The 20,554-nt window shown below is 41.4% G+C and overlaps 1 protein-coding gene across 1 annotated transcript; it reads right to left on the minus strand.

The window, feature by feature from the left end:
- Positions 1-4: 4 nt before the first annotated feature.
- Positions 5-17,837, minus strand: lamc2 (laminin, gamma 2). Its single transcript, XM_059563451.1, has 22 exons — positions 17,568-17,837; positions 9,057-9,233; positions 8,063-8,186; positions 7,827-7,969; positions 7,608-7,739; positions 7,320-7,509; positions 6,985-7,097; positions 6,666-6,881; positions 6,402-6,578; positions 5,926-6,159; positions 5,676-5,812; positions 4,884-5,040; positions 4,589-4,794; positions 4,314-4,393; positions 3,729-3,866; positions 3,456-3,600; positions 3,125-3,274; positions 2,768-2,882; positions 1,754-1,950; positions 1,383-1,541; positions 1,181-1,280; positions 5-639 (listed from the first exon to the last, which is right to left on the minus strand). Exons 1-22 carry the CDS (start codon positions 17,641-17,643, stop codon positions 386-388), a joined length of 3,420 nt encoding a protein of 1,139 aa, XP_059419434.1. The 5' UTR covers positions 17,644-17,837; the 3' UTR covers positions 5-385.
- Positions 17,838-20,554: the final 2,717 nt, after the last annotated feature.

The raw sequence follows: 20,554 nt of genomic DNA on the forward strand, positions 1-20,554 counted from the left end.
GAAATTGTTAGTTTGTGCATTTCTTTCATGACTGAAAGTATTTTTTTACTAGATGCTGAAGCAGATGGAGAAGCAACTGGATGTTACTTCTTATCTAGAACAATTACAGATATGGTATATAATTATTTATTAATCACCCAAAACAAAATGTCTTTGGCAATCAAGCAAAACAGAAATATCATTTACAACATTCCAAACTTCACAGTAATAATTTTCAAAATTAGAAAAACAAATTAAACTGAAAAAATAAATACTATAAAATTATCTCGCACAATACACAATCATGTTATGACAATAAACACTCTTTAATTAAAACGTAGGGTCAGTAAGTTCATAGATTAAACTATGTAACATTGTGATTTAGCCCTGCTGTAACTTAAAGCCTTTACGGCCTTTCGATAGGTGGTATGTTGTAACAGCCATTAGGAATGCTTTTACGGATCTCCTCTAAGTTGGCAATGTCAGCCAGGATGGTGTCAATGTCAGTGATCATGCCTGCAATGGTGGCTCTCTGCTGGGCTTCCTTCTCCTCCAGCTCCCTGAGTCTGGGCTTCAGCTCCTTCTCCACGCGGCTGCGGCTTTTAGTGACAGCATCCTCTAGCTCGGCCAGTCGTGTGTCGTCAACTGTCCCGGGAGTTCCTGAAAAACAGTATTACAGAATCCTTGCTTAGCGCTGGGATAAAAATTTGGATATGAAAATATATTTAGCAACAAATAATATTTTTTAGTTCTGCTTCCAACATGCCATTATCATAGTTACATTTTATAGAAAAGTTTTACATTCTCTGACAAAATTGGTCACACCTTTATTACTAAATGTACTGTATATTACTAAAATAAACTATTAAAAATTGTTTTTGTTAACTGAAATAAATCTACACTAAAATATACATAAAAAAAAAAAAAAATTAGAAATGGTGCCTAGGCTGAAATAAAATAAGTTGAAGTTGAAGTACTAAAATGACTAAAACTGAAGTAAAAATAAAATTAAAGATAAATAGAAAATTAACAAAAAACTAAAATGACAAAAGCACGACAAAATTACTAAACAAAAATGAGAAAACACACCAAACAAAAACTCATTTAAAATATTTATACTATAATAGTATATAAACAATACAAAAACACAGTTTCACTTGACTGTATGTTTTGCATGAGGTGAATTATTGCTATAACTCACCTAGTGAGCTCATAATATCAGTGATTGTCTTTAAAGTATCACTAACAGCATCCCTGGCATTCTTTGCATTTTCAAGTGCCCCAGTGGACTCCAAGACAGCCTGATTTAACAGCAAAGAAAAGAAAATTTAACATATATCCCCACATTACATGTGATTTCAAATATCTTTCTCAAATAGTTTTATGTAAGCAGACATTCTTACATTCCTTGCTTGAGTTATCTGTGCTTTTGCCTGGTTTTTCTCTTCATTCAGTTTGTCTCTAGTTACAGATGCCTCTGTCATCAGTCCATCCACATCTTTTTTCAGTTTAGTGGCAGTTTCCAAAATATCCAAAGAGGGCGGAAGATTATCTGACATTCCCTGTGGAGACACACACAAGCACACTGTGAGCACATTCAAAACTTTCTGTATACGACTCAAATAGACCCACTCAACTCGGGTCATTTAGTACAGCTAGTGAGAGACACCGTGAGAAACTGAACTGGTCTTTCTGTGAAATCTTAATGGCATTTGCACAAATACAGTTTTTACATAATAAATGGATGAGCACTCAAGGTAACAGGTCGTCATACCTCCAGTTTGGTTGCAGTGCTTTTAAGAGTGTCGATAGTATCCTGAGCATCTCTAAAGTGAGCAGACATTGCATCCAGAATGTCCTGAGTCTTAATGTTGTCAGCTTTGGCCTTCTGGATGGTGGCATTGATGGCAGGAAGTTTTCGAATAGCGGCATCTGCCAGATCCTTATTACCACTGATCTGGTCATCAAATCCTGTGTAAAGACACAACAGAGAAATGCATATTAAGGTTAATTGTGTTGGATAGTTTAAATAATGACAGAAAATTATCTGGAGATATATATACACTACTGCTTAAAAGGTCAGGTAGGTAAGATTTTTTTTAAATTAATACTTTTATTCAGAAAAGATGCATTAAAATGATCAAAAGCAACTGTAAAGACATTTATTACTATACAAAATATTTCTATTTGTTATCAGCGCTGTTCTTTTTAACTTTCTATTCATTCGAGAAAACTGAAAAATGTATCACGTCTATTTTTAAAACTGATTATGAAAAATCATGTGACACTGAAGACTGGAGTAATGGGTACTAAAAACTATATATAAAAATTATATTTAAAATATATTACAATCAAACACAGTTATTCTAATAATAACAGGGACTGCAGATGGAATTGTCTTTTTTTTTTTTTAAGATATGTTTATTGGGATGCATAAATTACAATAGATAAAATTCTGTAATATGCAAGCAAAAAAAACTGAAAATATCAGAACATTCCTTTTTTTTACAATTAGATGAAATGATCGCTGTAGCTAGTTCTGGGGCAGTTATGAGAATTCTGTCTCATTGCCTCTGTTAAATAAACAAATTAATATTTGAAAAAATATATATAAATAAAATATTTAACAATATTCTTATTTAACTGTATTTTTAATCGAATAAATGCAGCCTTGGTGAGCATAATAGACTCCAAAAATGTTAAAACGGACCTTTTTACTGACAAACTCTTCAACTGAAATGCATACATAATATTTAATAGCTTGTAGAAGTCTAGTGTTCATCTGTACCTTTGAGTGTCTCTAGTGTCTTATCCAGGCTACCCATGTTGTTGGCAAAGATTTCCAGAGATTTATTTTGAACTGCTTCTGCTGCATTTGCCCTGGCAAAAAGTTTGTCTTGAACCTTAAATCAAGTTAAAACAATTGTTACTTTTCCCGTCAACCCATGAACAGTCATTAAAGGTCAATCTTTGCACAGAGATATATAAGCATTGTTGCAAATATTAGATTTTTTCTTATCGACATAACATCAAGTTCATTTTCGGTCATTACATTGTTACACATATTTCACATATTGTTCTTTGAAATGATTGGTTTCTGAACCATCTACACTGTCAGGAATGTTTAACAGAGGATTAGGGTTACCTGTTGGAAACTCTTGGCCTTATTGAACAGATCGGCTGTCTCTTTCTGCTCATTGAGCAAATACTGCTGAAAGTCCTGGTACTGTGATAAATTCCCCTCCACCATGCCCTTCAGACTGTCGAACTTGGAAACCACACCAGCAATGTCCTTCTGCAGAAACAGAACGATAATAGTACACATTGTTCTGTTTTATTGTGTATCTTTGGAGACATGATCAGCAAACATTTTGTAGACGCGGATGGGGGTTCAAACAAAGACTTGTATCTCCTGTATTCCCCTATTTTTACTAAAACTCTTCTACAAACATAAATATTTCATTAAGACTGACTACCGTCAGAGGCTTTGGAAGTGTCTTCTCCAGGTCAGATAACTGTTTGAGAGTGTTCTGAGCCACTCCGCTCTCCTTTCCAGCCGTTTCAGTCAGTTGAATGGCCTTCCTATCCATGTCAAGCACTTTAGTTACATCGGCTTCATACCTGAAAACAACATCATTAGAAAGTAAGGTCAGTCTTTATCTCTGCACAACAAAGGTAAACACTTGGAGAACATTATCTGGTTTAACAGTGTTTCTAAGACAAAATTTAAGCTATGTCGTCCCACTTACTGTCTTTTAAGGTTTCTGAGCTCGTCTTTGACATTATTTTCTCGGTTGATGACACCACGGATGAGGTCTAGGGCTTTCTTAGATTCTGCTAGAGAATCATCTGCAATGGTCTCCACTGTCACTGCCTCACCTTGGTGACTGGCAAGAAAACACCCTTCAGTCAGTCTTTTTTTCAATCAGCAAATATTTTGGATGCACAACAAGATATGTACTGTGGAAGTCTAAGCAGTGGTTAAAGGCATTTTTAATGCAATGGTTCTAATCTTTCTTACCATGGACAGCAAGGGAAAAAAATATTCTAAATGCAAATATGGCAACAAATGTAATGCAAATAATAAACATGCATAGATATCATAGCAATTTTTTATTTTATTTTGTACAATAAAAATGTCTTCATATGATGTTCCCTTTTAAGTCTGGGTTGTGAAGCAAAAAAGTTTGAGAGCCACCACATTTTCAAGCTGTAGGAAAACTTTTAGAGCTTTTTCTGAATAAGCAACTGCCTTATTAATGCACATGCAGTTATGGATCTCAACATGTGTTGTTTTTACTGTTTGTGGCATTTGAGAATAACACATGACTTACTGCTCAGCAAGATCAGCAGCTCTCTGAACCAAATCAGACAGGGTGTCAGTGCCTGGCAGCGCATCACCTGAGGGAAACTCCTGAAATAGACATACAGGGAATAAGGGAATTTTTTTTAACACTCTATGTGACAGTTAGGCTGTAGATCACATCTAAACACCCATATATATATACATATATATATATATATATATATATATATATATATATATGCATATATATATATATATATATATATATAAACACCCATAAAGATATAACAATGAAATACTCACAGCCTGTTGCATGTCCCGTTTGGCCTGTTGCAGTTTTAACCTGATCTCACTGATGAGTTTACGGATTTCTGACACTTCTGTTCTGTACTGCTGATCCTTGTTTCTGATCCCATCCACTGTTGTCAACAAAGCCTCCATTTTTCTGTCCTCTCTCAGCTGGGATCGGCTAATGCTCACCAGTTTATCTTGAAGCTGTTTCTCGGTATCTATTTGGTATAAAAAGCCAGTGTTAAAAACAGACAATAAATGAACTAAAAACAATAAATTAAACAAGACAAATAAAGGATTTTCATACTTGTGAGTTCATTTGCTCTGATTTGCAGGCTTTGCACCATGACCTCTGCGGCACTAATAGCCCGTTCCATCTGAGCATCATTGACTGGAGCATTATCACCTCCAATTCCTTTAAATAAATCCTCCATGTCTTGCAGCTGTCTTGTGTAAACCTCTATCTAAAAAGGAAAAACCCCACAATGTTCATCATTTATTTATCATCATCACCATTTATTCATATAACTCTACTTTAACAGGTGTGCATGGACTGGATCCAACGCTACAGTAAATGACATAACCTAATGTTTCCAATCATTTTTCCCCTTAAGAGAGCAGGCTTTTGTAAATGCACTAGAGTTAACAGCAGTGGGATTTTGTGCATGCTGGTCCCTGGGCAAACAGCACATTAAATTCCACCCACACAGGCAGTGTTCAAGATCAGACGGTTATATCACTCTCCAGATAATAAACAATCATCAAATCCACTAATTTTTTCTTTCACACAACATAGAGTGTAAAGTGCTTATTTTGACATGATGATATTAACCGATCATTATTTTCTCATGGTTAATATTTCAAAATATTACAGTTTTTACTGTATTACATTACGATTCAATTATTGAAGAATTGGTGAGCATAAAAGACAGTTCAAATAACATCAAACTAAAATTGATTGACCTAAATGATATTGCATATATATATGTATATATATATATATATATATATTTATATCATGTAAATGACTTCTCATATAAGATTTTTTTATTTTTATTAGTTTGTATTTCTTTATTTTGTTTTCAGTTCAGTTTCTTACCTTGTTCTTAACTGGGTTGAAGCAGGAAGGACATGTTGATTTGTCACACTTGAGTCCATCATAACCTTCCTTACACTTGCACTGTCCTTTATCATTGCATGAATTTGACACAGAACCCTGTTGGTTGCAGTTGCATGCTACAGGGAGAACAAAGCAAAACATAGGTGACCTGTCACTGTTATGGATTACTTCTCTAGTACAATCTGCAGCATTTATTCAGGCTTGTGACAGTTAGAGTATTTCTCCATACTTTGACATGGCTCTGTGGTGTAACTGTGGTAGTATCCATCTTCACAGCTCTCACACTTTGGGCCGGTGCTGTGACTCAGGCACTTCCGACACTCCCCTGTTCGGCGGTCACAGTTGCCGACAGCGTTCTGGTCCACGTGGCCAAAACATTGGCAAGGCTGGCACTGTTTGGGAGGGCCATACTCTCCCAGAGGGTCTCCATAGAAGCCGTCATCACAGATTTCGCAACGAGAGCCTTTCAAAAAAATGTGTCATTAGTAAACAGTTAATTTAGAGTTCAATTTAAGCTAAAGTTCTTAATAAAATCTAATGCGTGACTTTTCTAATTCTACTTATATAGTGCTTTTTGACAATGTACAGCTTGACAGACCCAACTACTATTATATTGAAAATTATATTGTTATGTTTCTGTACATAACAACAGACTTTTCAATTTTGGGTGAACATCTACGTCAATGTTTCCTTCGTGTTCCTCACCTGTAGTGCCCTGGGAACAGCGAACACACATCACCTCCTGGGTTCCTGGAATAATATAGCAAGCCTCGCCCTCGGGACAAGGACACTTCTGGCAGGAGTTGGACTGTTGGCGGTTGACATAATAACCTCTAGGGCACATCTGCAGATTTGGTATCTCATCAGCTGAGTAACAGCCTCCTGTAAACACAACAAATCCACCTTCCTCAGCTCAGGCATCTTTTTCTTAACCGAAATACCAACATTCATTAAACCGAAAAAACAAACCTGTTTCTGGATCACAGGTTCCCCCCTGACAGGAGCAGGGATCACAGGGGCTCTGGGGGCCTTGGCCAGGGAAACGTCTCCGGTATCCAGTGGCACAGCGTTCACAAAACAGTCCATCATAACCACCAGGGCATCTGCACTTTTCTACCCAGACGGCAGGGGTGCCGGGACCCAGTTTAGCTGACACCAGAGAGACATCATCCAGATAACCACGTCCTGTTGTGAAAGCAGATATACAATTCTTTCATCCATATATATGTTTTCCACGATATATGCAGCTCTGTGATACATTATCGGAGTGGAGAGATTAAAGACTTACCATTTTCACCAAATGTTCCTCTGATTTTAATGGCTGTAAGGTTGCTCAGAAGTGTTTGAAATTCTGTGGATGAGAGCTGTGGTTTCCATTTGCTGCCAGGCTGTTCGTCCAGTCTATGAAGAATAATATGCATTAGACTTATTATCAGCCTCAGTCATAGATCTTTAAACAGGACAATCAAAACATCTCTAAAATTGGCTGATATGGTACACATATATCAGGCATCCCTAAAAATCTATAGACTTAAACAGAGGCAGGAACCAGGGCAAGGTAAGCACCACTCGCACTTCTTCAGAAAACACAAAGATCTGGTTATTACAAATGATGTGACTCACTTGAATGTGTAGGTGATTTTCTTGCCACAGTTCACCACAGTTCTCAAGTCTCCTAGTGAAGCAGACACCTTAAGACCTGCTCCTTCTAAGATAACATCAGAGATGGAAGGACGACGGACACCTCTGTCCAGACGCAGAGAGAAGTTGAGCGTCTGACCGTAGCTCAATGCCTGATTCCCCAGGTAAGATGCTGCATTAAACACAGACGCACAGCAGTCAAGGAAATGGCAATACATCACTGATGGTATATTAATGATATTAAGTAATAAAAAAATTTAATCCACATACCTGGAGCAAACAGATAAACAGGAAGGACCTCCTTAGAGATAACCTCAATGTCTTTGTGAGTAGGAGACCACCTGAACTGCACTTGTGAAGGTTTCACACCTTGAACAGTTGCGGCTCGCCAGCCCTCAGGTCCTATGAGACGAGATAACAATTTGAATTAAACCAGCAACTAAAACCGAATGTGGTTTACTAAAATCAGAGATTACACATCAAGCTCACCGTTTTCAAAAGTCGAAGTGATGTTATGAATGGAATATCCCTCAGCTGAGGAGCACACACTTGAGTGGCCATTGCAAAAGCAGGGCAGGCACTCCTCTGTGTTATACGTGAGGCGGCCACTGTTACGTGACCGGCAGTTTAGCCTGCATGAGAAGAACATTGATTGAACCAAATAATTCTACACAGTTATACTGTAGTTAGATGGCGGTCAGAGATGTAAGGCTCACTGTTCTCACCTCAAAGGCTCACATCCACTGGCAGTGACTGGAGAGCCATCGTGACAGCGGTCACACTTGTCTCCATAAACTCCTTGTTTACAAGTACACCGTCCCTCATTGTTGCAGACTGCTCCTTGAGAACCTGTACGGAACAAAGTATACGCATTTTGTACAACTTTACGCAGATAATGCATATATAGAGGGGAAATAAAAATAGTTGGAATCTATTAAATATACTATATACTATATTATTAAATATAAACTATTAAAACTGTATTTTTTATTATATAAAAAAACAAGTATCATTTATATTAAAGAAAATATAAACATATATATTTTTTTAATTCAGTGAAATTAAATTTTCCTAGATTTTTAAATATGAAAATAAGTATACTGTTTAAAATGAAGGTCAAAAGTCTTGGACACATTCTTGTTGTCAAACTTTGAGGGACATGTTCATATGTTATATGATGAACTATACTGATAGTTATTCTGCTAAGACAACAGTGTGAAGAAACTGATTTCATACCACGAAAAATAACCTTGGGACCAATTGGTTAAAATAAATTAAAAAGTGTCTACATTTTTTTTTTTAAGTGTCTCAGTTCTGAGAAAAGTCCTCTGGCGTCATTTGTTAGCAAATGCTGCTTGGTTTGATATTTTCCATCTAATACATTGGAGCTGAGACATTTTTAGACAAGGCAAGACAAGTTTGTAAAAATGTCTGTAAAATCTCCCACTGTGCTTCTAAACCTTATGTGTCAGAGAAACAAGTGAGAATCCTTAGAATTTTGTCAACTTCAATTTTTGCAGTAGCTCTATATCATCATCTATTGAATAGTTGGTGAAGTGGATTTACTTATTTCAGCATTAAAATGATCATGTGCAAAGGAATGTTAAACCCCCCCCCCCCCCAAAAAGACATTTCTTTTCCTGTATGACTTGGAACATGAAAGGAAAGTCAATGCAATGTTTAGTAAAGAAAGAAAGACATCTTAAAGTAGCAGCTCACCTGCCGTGTTGCAGATGCAGGGCACACAGTTGTCTCCTGCCCTCTGGTGGAAGTATCCTTCCTTACAGTTTTCACAGTGCCGCCCTTCTGTGTTTCCCTGGCAGTTTATACAGTAGAATCCCAGATGATCTGCTCTGCAGTATTGTGCCTTACCATGACATGAACAGGCAGAGGAGGCTGCAAGACAACATGCCAAGATACGTTACTTAGTGCCAACTTTTTTTCTGTTCAAAGCAGGCACCCATTAAGATGTTTTGTGGTTAAGGAATCTGCTGAATAAGTAGACATTTTACAGTCTTCGAAAATATAGTATCACTGTAAATTGTCAAAGTGAGGCGCCAGTCAAGTTTTTAGTATTATTGCTGCGAGCAAGGGAAAGAAATATCCCTATAAAAGTTTTATGGCGGCAGTGGCTCAGTGGTTCATGTAGGTTGTCTACAAACTGGAAGGTTGGTGGTTCAATCCCCGGCTCCACCTGACCAAGTGTCGAGGTGTCCTTGAGCAAGACACCTAACCCCAGCTGCTCCCGACGAGCTGGATGGCGCCTTGAATGGCAGACACCGCAGTCGGTGTATGAATGTGTGTGTGAATGGGTGAATGGGTGAATGTGAGGCAAAATTGTAAAGCGCTTTGGATGGCCATGTGGTCTGTTGAAAGCGCTATATAAATGCAGTCCATTTACCATTTATACTGTACCTATTTTCCACAAATGCAGAAAATCACACCCCACCCTTAGGTATACTCACTCACTCTCCAAAATAATATATGGACAATTACTGAAACCCACAAATAATAAGCTACTGCAGAATACAATGAAAAAATCCCACATGTCTGGGGATCAACAAGTATCTGAAAGACACTCGGGACATCCACAGGTGGACATCTTTTCAATGGGAAGAAGAAATGCCCTCAGCTGTGTAAACACATTAGATCATGTAGGATTACCTGCAATAAAACAACCAAGTCCATGTTCAACCAGGCCCACAGTGTGCTGAACACACAGACGATTATGTATGTTAGATAATAGACAGGCTTTGTGAGTAGGACAAGCTCACTCTTGTAGGCAATTTATCGAAAAGGTATAATGAGGTAATATAAGTCAGCATGAACCAAACCTTATCCACTCAGAACACAGACATTCCATTCCTCCTAACCGGGCAACATCAGGGTCCCTCACAGGTGAGCAACACAGACAGGCAGCAACAACAGCTTCTCAATGAGAGACAAAACTACCCAGCTGTTAGACAACAGTCATCCTTACAGGGCCCCAGGACAATTGTTTTTTAATTTTTAATTTTTTTTGCATGGACTGTTGTGTTTCCAGTTTCGAAAAGTTTTTTTTTTTCTTTCAATTTCTTAATTTTATTTTTTAATATTTAATTTATTATTATTAAGCTTGAGAAAGCAAACTTACTAATCTGCTATTTAAGTTGCCACTTCATTTTCTTAGCTAAAGTTTGAGCACTAACTCCTCCTACAGCTTTAAAGCTACAACCACTAAACTCAGGTGCTATACCTTTTCTAACTGATCTGCATCTGAAAACTGAAAAATGCTTCCTTCGGAGGACGCATTCCAAGGTAGGAAGGCATCAAGGCACATCTGAATTCAATGTTAGCTTCAGTTGCTGTCTCCTGAGATGCCTTCATCTGGCCGATTTTTAAAGGCAGTAGAGATGCATCCTTTGCTGATTTGGTATCTCACAATCCTGTGCATTCCATTCTGTGACAGTTAAGCCAAAAAATAAAGATGGTGTCTGAAAGTTGCAATCGGTGGTCAGTTTGTTTGTAAATTTATGTTTTTGATCAATGTTTTCCACTTTTTATGTCATTTCCATGAATAAACTAATATTGCAGTAATTAAATATCCACTAGTTATCACCAAAATCAGTTTCATGGGGTGCCTTCATGCAAAAACGCTGGCAGGGAGGCAGCAAGTCCTAAGTTCTCTTTCATCATCTCGTGTTCGAGATCCACCTATGGGAAGGGCATCCGTACCTGACCTCTGCAGAAGCATCCAATTGCACCAAGTGTGGCTAGACAGACAGGAGCGCGCAGCCAATGCCAGGTAAGGCCCCACCCCTTACCTAAGGGCATATAATGGCTACGACGCTGCTATTCTCCAGTTGACATTCGCTTCTCGCGATCTCTGCACTGACACAGTTCGGTTGGATTACGCTGCTCACTTTCGTGTCTTCAGGAGGATATATCCCCAGATCAGCCTCCGCCAGACGTGACAGTCGTCTTTTCAGCCTTTTCGCTGTGTTCTGCATTCGGAGCCGCCCGCGCTCTCGCCTTTTTCACCTTCTTCTCCTTCCACGGCAGCCCGCCACGGATTTTTCCGAGTTTTCTTCGCTGGTATGTCACTGTCTAAACCTTCCGCTTCTCCCGGGAACAGCCTATCACGGGCCTGCCCGGCCGCGTGTGGTGCACTTATTGCCGCTAAGGATCTTCACCCTTTCTGTGTGGTTTGTTTGGGCCTTAAACATGCTCAAGAAGCCCTGGAGAATCCGGAAAATTGCAGCCATTGATTTATGCTGCCCAAGAAGCTGTTACGACGCCGTCTTAAAGTTGCAGCAACCCAGTGCTCCGAGCTTGGCCTTTCTGACTCAGATGGGGGACATGGTGACGACGTCGTTCTACTGGGGGACTCCCGTCTTATTTAAGTGGGGGACTCCCCACTTATTTGGGCTGACCAGCCCAATCCCGCATTCCCCGAAGAGGACATCTTCGCGGGCAACATCACGCTCGTCGACGAACCAGCCGGTTCCGGCGATGAGGATGATGCGGCCCTTCTTGGGATCTCAGAGGACGAGGAGGCCATCCCGCCCTCTGGCGTTCCCCAGGCTGGCGTCCATGCAGCCCTGCCTCAGTCCATACTCCTGGAGGTTTGTGAGCGAGCGGCCACTCGCCTCAACATTGAGTGGCCAGCTCCGCAGAGCGCCACCAACCAGGAGAGGGATATCTATGATGGCAAAGTGTTGGGACCTCCTCCCGGTCCGAGAAAACAACTCTTCCCCGTCCTTCCAGCGTGCGCTAAGCACATGAGGCACAATTGGAGCGACCCGCTCGACTTCAAACACGGTCTCAAGGGCCTTGAAGTGAAGGATATGGCAGCTCATGGTATGGGTGACCCCCCGGCTATCGAGCCTTCCATCGCCAGGCACCTTAACCCCGCTCAGGGCGGGCTGCTCGCTCCCCCTAAGCCGGTCTTGCCCAACAAAATGGACCGTTTTTATACCTCAGTTCACCAGGCCGCATACAAGTCCTCGGCCTTGGCTGTTAGGGCCCTGAACGTCTCTTCCCTCCTCTCCGTTTACCAGGTGGAGATTTTGGATGAACTAGGGCAACAGCTTTAAAAGGGAACTCCTTCCCTACCCTTGTGGAAGGAGATCCTTACGGTGAACGACCTCGTCCTCCGTAACGCTCAGCAGGCCGTCCAAGCCTGCAGGCGCTCTGTGGCACTTTCAGTGGTGGGAGAGCGCGCGCTCTGGCTTAACCTGTCGGGCCTTCCTGACATTGAGAAGCGGCGCATCACGGGTGCGTCGGTAGAGCCCTGCCGGGCGCTATTCGCAACAACGGTGTGATGACAAAAAGAAGGAGGATGAGGCCTTCAAGCTATGCCACCCTAGGAAGACGGCCCCTCGCCAGGCACCCCCTTCGCGTTTGCCTAACACACCTGCCATGGGACGACATTTCCACCAGAGCAAGGAAAGGCCCAGCAACAAACCCCCTCCACGGCAGAATAACCCACCGCCTGCTAAGCACTGGGGAAAATCGACTCCCGCCGCAGCCGCAGCTGGAAGACCATCTAACCCTGCCCCCACTGACTCGAAGCGTAAGCGGCCTGCCTGATGTCCGGCTGATGGGGGCATCGAGTCCACGTTCACGGGCCACGAGCCCTTCGGACTCTCTTCCTGTCCCAGAACCCCCGTACAATAGACGCAGGGTCGCCCGCGCATGGAGCGGTTCCCCTCCTCTCGACGCTGCCCAGCCCATGTGTTTTATGAACGTTGTGTGTTCCCCCCTCACGTTCAAGGGGTCTGTTGTGAGGAAAAGTGCAGAAGCAGTGTCACCACACCGCACACACTCTGTTCCCCTCACCCAATTATTTAAGGCTTCGGCCCCAGTGTTTCCCCAACACAAAACACACAAAAAACAAAAACAAACGAATCTAATGAATTCATTTTGGAGAGAGGATCTCTCTCTGCAGAGAGGGTCCATCTTTCTGCGGAGAGAGAAAGTCTGTCTGAACCCCTGCATGTTGCCCCTAGTTCGTCCACTAAATGGCGGCATTGCATCACAAATAACTCAGCTGGGCTTACACAGCTCCGCTGCGGCTCGGGTGGGAACACTCGCGAGTCATGAATGGGCTTGGCAGACTGTTTCGGCTCCCGAGTGGGTGTGCGTACTATAATGCAGGGGTACAGACTGCAATTTGCAATGAAACCCCCGCATTTCAATGGCGTTCTCTCTTCACACACGGAAGTGAACGCCTCACACATTCTGAAAGAGGAAATATCCTCCCTTCTAAACAAGGGAGCGATTCAGGTGGTGCCCCCCAGTCTGATGAATCAGGGTTTTTTATTCTCGTTATTTCCTGGTTCCAAAGAAGGACGGCTCTCTCCGCCCTATCTTGGACCTTCGTGTGTTGAACAAACATTTAAGGAAATACAATTTCAGAATGTTAACTCATGGCTCGCTCGCCCGTGCCATAAAACAGAATGACTGGTTCACATCGGTCGACCTGAAAGATGCTTTCTTCCATATAAGCATTTATCCACCACACAGGACGTTTCTTCGTTTCGCCTACCAGGGGACATGTTAGGAATTCACAGTTCTGCCGTTTGGGCTCAGTCTAAGCCCCCGGTATTTCTGTCTGTGTGCAGAGGCGGGCTTGGCACCCATGAGAATGTCAGGTCTAAGGATTCTGACATACATAGACGATTGGCTCATCATAGCCGAATCGAAGGAGAAAGTGTTGCAGGACACCTGCCGTGTGCTCACGCACATCACATCTCTCGGGTTCAGAGTGAATGTGAACAAGAGCAATTTTACACCCAGTCAGAATGCCATTTTCCTGGGCTTCCTTAACAGGCTGGGCAGCCACCCAGGAGGGCAGAACGGTGAACGGTCTGTGGCCGAGCAGATTACGTTCAGCGCACATAAATTATTTAGAGCTTCTGACTGTATGGAAGGCTCTGAATCATTTTCTGCCTTGCCTGCAGGAACATCATGTGCTCGTACGCTGTGACAATACCAGAGCAGTGGCTTATATCAACCGTCAAGGCGGCGTGCGCTCGTCGAAACTTCACGCTCTAGCTTAAAAGCTTTTGGTGTGGAGCAGACGGGTTTTCCTATCGTTACTCGCGACTCATGTTCCGGGCATTCTAAACAGAGGCGCAGATCTTCTATCGAGAGGAAACCCAATCTACGGAGATTGGCGTCTTCACCCGCAGATAGTGGATATGCTATGGATGAGATTCGGACAGGCAACCGTAGATCTATTCGCCTCGCGCGAAAACTACCATTGTCCTATGTTCTTCTCGCTGAAGGACGTGGACGCGCCCCTCGGGGTAGATGCACTGGCCCACCCATGGCCTAGAGTGCTGCTGTATGCTTTTCCTCCCCTGTGCCTGATAATTCCCACACTAGCCAGGGTGAGAGAGCAGTGCCTGTCTCTCATTCTGATAGCACCCAGGCGGTCCAAAGCACCATGGCTGGCGGAGATAATCCCTCTGTTATATAAAGGGCCGTTGCGCCTCCCCCCCCACACGGACCTTTTGTCTCAAGCGAACGGGGATATTTATCACCCGCACCCGGACAGGGTGGCTCTTTGGGCCTGGCCCGTGAGAGGACGAACCTAAGCACACTGGGGCTTTCGCCGTGTGTGATTGCTACTATACAGAATGCCAGGGCCGTTTCTACGCGGTCCCTGTATGGCTGTAAGTGGCAAATGTTCGAAGGGTGGTGCGATGGGTGTGGTCTCACATCTTATCAGTGCTCAGTTCCTGATATTTTGTGTTTCCTGCAAGACCTATTGGAAAAAGGTAAGTCTTTTTCCACAATCAAGGTCTACTTGGCTGCGATTTCGGCCTGTCATGTGGGTTTTGAGGGCTCAACAGTCGGGCAGCATCCTCTAATCTGCAGATTTATGAAGGGTGCCCGCCGCTCCTTGCCAGTCATCAGGAGAACTGTCCCTGAGTGGGTACTCTCCATGTTGCTGGAGGCTCTGTCTCAATACCCTTTTGAGCCTCTGGGATGTATTTCCTTAAAGCTTCTGTCTTTCAAGACAGCTTTGCACTTGGCCTTGGCATCAGCTAAACGTGTCAGTGAGCTACATACACTCTCGGTTCATCCCTCGTGCACTAAATCCTCTCTTAGTGGAGATAAGGTTTCCTTTAAGCCTAATCTGGCCTTCATGCCGAAGTGCTTCTCTGCGTTCACTTCGGAGGTGTTGGAGCTGTCCGCTTTTCACCCTCCACCTTTTTCCTCCCCGGAGGATGAGAGGCTAAATGCTCTGTGTCCCATCCGTGCTTTACAGACTTGACCAGGACCAGTGCTTTCCGGAAGAGCGACCAGCTCTTTATTTCATGGGCACCCCCTCGAGGAGGGAATCCCATATCTAAGCAACGCCTCTCACATTGGCTTGTGAACGCTATAGCTTTGGCTTATGAATCCAAGGGAGTGCAGCCACCAGGGGACATCAGAGCTCATTCCTCGAGGGGCATAGTCGCCTCTAGGGCTTTGTTTAGGGTAGTGTCACTGCAGGACATCTGCTCCGCTGCCAGTTGGGCTTCTCCTCATACTTTTGTGCGTTATTACCGGCTGGATGTCACCAGCATCTCGGTAGCACATTCGGTTTTAGGGGTGGGGTCTTCTTAGCCCTTCCCTGCAACCACGTTAGAAGTAACAAATAGGAGGGAATGGGCCGGCAGGTCACGTACATTCCTGTCACCAAGCATGCATTTCCATTCCTTTCTGGGTGTATTTATATGCACTTTGGTGTTGCTAGAGTTACTATCGTGTGTGTACTACATACAAGTTTAATGTGCTGCATGTGCACAGCAGTCATGTGTTTGCGTCAGTATTGCAGTTTCATGATTATGGGACGTGTCAGGCACCACCTCCCTGGGGCGACCGTCCTTCTCTGGCTTTCAGAACCTCACTGTGAGTGTATTGGGCAATTGGGGAGCTGTCCATGTCTCTCCCATAGGTGGATCTCGAACACGAGATGATGAAAGAGAACAATAGGTTACTGTCGTAACCCCGGTTCTCTGAAACATCGAGTGGAGAGATCCACCAGCTTTGCCCCGCTTGCCACACGAGAAGCGAATATACTTACTGGAGAATAGCAGCATCGTAGCCATTATATGCCCTTGGGTAAGGGGTGGGGCCTTACCTGGCATTGGCTGCGAGCTTCTGTCTGTCTAGCCAGACTTGGTACAATTGGATGCTTCTGCAGAGGTCAGGTACGGATGCCCTTCCCATAGGTGGATCTCTCCACTCGATGTTTCAGAGAACCGGGGTTACGACAGTAACCTATTGTTTTCTGATGCAGCCATGATTAAACATGATAGCAACATTCTAATCCTGCTATAAACATGTTAACAACGTTCTAATCATGCTAGATGCATGATAGCAACATGCTAACAACAGGCTAATTGCCTAAAACATGTTAATCATATTAAAAACATGTTAACAACATCAGTCTAATCTATACTACAAACTTTTAGGCTAGGCTTTCTCAAGCCAACTTCAAAGTTGGTTCTCAAGCTTTACTCATCTAGTTGTACATTAACACTAGCCTACTTTATGATTTATTATTCTGGAATTGAAAACGCTTGTTAACACTGCCTCAGTGGGGTTTCTAATAAAATGTGAGCGTCTTTTTACTTGATAAGGAATCCTGACACAGAAAAAGCAGCAGAACGTGGAGCAACTGTATCAGATTTTTACAAAGAATTGGGCTCCAATAAAATTTTCCTCCAACAAATTGCTACAACAAAAATCAATTTAAAAAATCCATCTTTCAGTTAGAATTAAGTCATAAAAACGGCATATATAATAATTATAGAATTTGAATTACTTTAGAATTTGGGCGGGTGTATTATTTTGGTTATCATTAGACTATTATGATCTGATTGTTATATGATGTATGATCCAGAAGTTTTTGTTACACTGCAATTCACTGTACTCTGTCATTATAATCTATGGTAAATACAGATAAAGTGGGACACTTTTTGTCACTAATGTTGTTTTAAAATATGATGCCAAATGGATTAGCCACTCGATACCATATGGTAGCCTACACTGTTCAATTTAAAACAGAGAAAAATATGAAGAAATGTTAAATACACAAACTTATTGTACTAGCTGTCTCACTTTCACATCTTAAAATAGCTTTCTTGGACTGAATCAGTTATGAAAAAAAAATAAAATAAAACACGTACCAGCTGTCTACACACTCTGAATGTCTAAAAATGAATTAACAGGTAGTCAAACTTTACTTACATCGGACTGTTCCGTGAACTGGAGAGCAGATGTAAACCGCGCAAAGAAAGATGCAACTGATCTTCATTTTCCACATCCAAGAAACAAGATTTAATGCCACGTTCTCTCTTTTATAATGTCTGTTGGTATTAAGGATACTGGCGCTCCGTTAGTCCTGGGTGCGATGAGACGGACACCTGACGCTTCTGCCAGCTGATCCCTGCACGCGCACTTAAAAACTTCCCATCTGACAAGAGCGGGCACGTCAAGCTCCCTGTCTCAACTGTTCATTTACTCACGAGTGATTCACAGAGCATATGCGCCTGATAAGAAATGTCTCATGCCATTCCTCACATAAAGACGTGTTTGATTTAAAGTCTATAACTTCAGCACCAGAACAATAAACCCATTGTTCATCAATGCTTCAGCTTATTTGGATCTGATATTAAAACTAGGATATTGATGCTTGAGACTGTGTGCAGGCCTAATAGACATAAGATCCATAGTAGTGTTATCAATAAAATTATACACTAAATATGAAACAGGCAAAAGAAGATAAACCCATTTAAAAAAATTATATGACATTAAAATGTCAAGTATAAAGTAGGCCTACTAAAAACGTTTAACTATATATATATAGAGTGAACAAAATATTAAAAATGCCAAATGTAAAACAACAAAAAACAAAAACAATACAAGAATAGACTTTAATTTGGCAGGCAAAAGTTAAGTAGCCTAAAGTTGGTTCCAAATTGCTTATGCCAAAACTTTGTCCTCTTTAGAAATCTTAAAATATCTATTATTTAAATTATTATTATTGTTAGGATATTACTTATTAGGAGTTGATCTCATGGCAAGAGAATGAGAGAATCACACCCTACTGAAGACCAATCCACCAAACCGCAGCCATAGAAATGGAGCAATCGCAAACAGTCTGAGATTGCAGTTTGCTGTAACGCACAATCATCTACAGCTATATTTAACAAGAATAAATGATCCACAATAAGATAACATTGTATGTTAGGGCACAAAAAATTTCAGTACATCAAGTGAACCTAAAGAACATACTTCAGTCATTAAATGCCTGCAGGAAAGTACACTTATTTTGAGCTTTATCTTATTTAGTACTCTGTGTTTGTGGTTTACAAATTGTATAATACCTGTATTGACAATGAATCACTGTTGTGTTGAACTGTTTACACAAACATTGACTTAATATGGCATTCAATTATAGCCAATTTGGCATCTTTTTAGTTATATACAGTAGGCCCTATATTGAAAATTAGTTGTAAAGAAAAAAACATTAGATTGACCATTGCTTAGATATCAAAGCCACAGCTGTCATCAAAATACCGGCACAAAGTGAACCGCACTGGAATAGACACTATAGAACAGTCAAATATACTGGAGTCATAAAAAAATCCACGGCCTGAGGGCAGTGAATTTTCTACTGTGTGCAACTGGCTACGCCCTGTCACGAACTCTCTGAGAGGAAAGGAAAGACGCTGGGCTGAGTCAGAGTTGTCTCAGCTACGCATTACCAAAACACACCCAAACATCCAGAGCCACACATCTTTATTGTCCACACCTTGTTCCTCACACAGACGCAGTGAGCCCCACCTAAACTCTGCAGGTATACATGCTCCGGCCACAGAGAACAGCATAGGGCTGTGTGAAGCACACCCTGTCTACCTCTCGCAGGACGCTGCCAGCACCACACCCTCACACACACTTTAACCGGACGGGATAAGAAACACAGAGAGAAGGTAGAGCAAGAGAGAGGAGTCTCATAAGCTCTCTCATAGATCACTGAGGACAACAAAAATACAAATAATAACCTGCCTTTCAGTTATTAGGCTACATCAAGAAAACACTGCAAATTTGATGTCCTCCATAGGTTTTGTACAGACTGATTGGAGAACATATACATTTGTCACATTTAAAAATGTAAGAATGTCATTGAATTAATATATAATGTGGCATCTATGTAAAATATCACTTTATATTATTTAACATTCAGCACTGTCATTCTAAACAAAACATTTCACAAAAGAGGTTTGTTTTAAATGATAAAACTAGGCTACAGATATATAGAATCAAGAACAAACTTCATTCAGGCAGTTATTTTGTAATAAAGATTTAAATCCAGTTGAATGACTATAAAAGTTCTAATGAACTCATTTGGTTCGACTGATTCAAGGACTTGACTCTGCAGATGATTGTTCACATGATTGTTCCTTTCAATCTAGTCATCAGTCCGATAGATTTAGAGAAAAACCCTCTTTATTTCAGTTTTTTAGTCATGACTGCCAGCATGTTAAAAGAGAGAGCCTTATGTTAAAGATGGAAATGACTTTTGGAAACTCTGTTAAGGCCAAAACTGGCACAATGCTTTTCATTATGTGTCTAGGTTCGCATTTTGTACTTCCAGGCTTGTGGAGGAGAAAAACACATTTAATAAAATGCAACCGCATATGATGATGGCCGCTGATTCATGGCAAAGTCTTACCAAATGTAGTTAGGAATGATATTGGTAATAGTGCTGATTTTGTATCAGATGAGCGAATAACACTGAAAAACTACTAATTTGGTGATGAGTGTGTGTCATTTCCTGCACATCAATAAAGACACAGATAGGCCTACAGATTACTGTTGAACTGCACTGCTATTATATGAACATGTTTAAATATGCTGTACACTACAGACTTATGATCTGAAAAATATTTTTGACTTATTTGCAAATAATTGGTGAATTATGTGTTTCATTAATCTACTGTAAATAATCTTCGGCAGGGGATTTCAAATAGGGTCCAGGGAGCCATACAAGACCACAAGAGGGTGCTGTAGAAGGTTGCATGGACAATTTGAGACAAACAATATTTTACAATTGTAATTTTTTTTAGAGTCCTTAATGTCGACTATATGCATGCATCTGTCAAAAGTTTGTGATTAGAAAGATTTGTTCATGTATTTGAAGGAACTCTCTTACTGCCAACACAGCAGCATTA

This window comes from Carassius carassius, chromosome 12 (genome assembly GCF_963082965.1).
Source record: "Carassius carassius chromosome 12, fCarCar2.1, whole genome shotgun sequence".
NCBI lineage: Eukaryota > Metazoa > Chordata > Actinopteri > Cypriniformes > Cyprinidae > Carassius > Carassius carassius.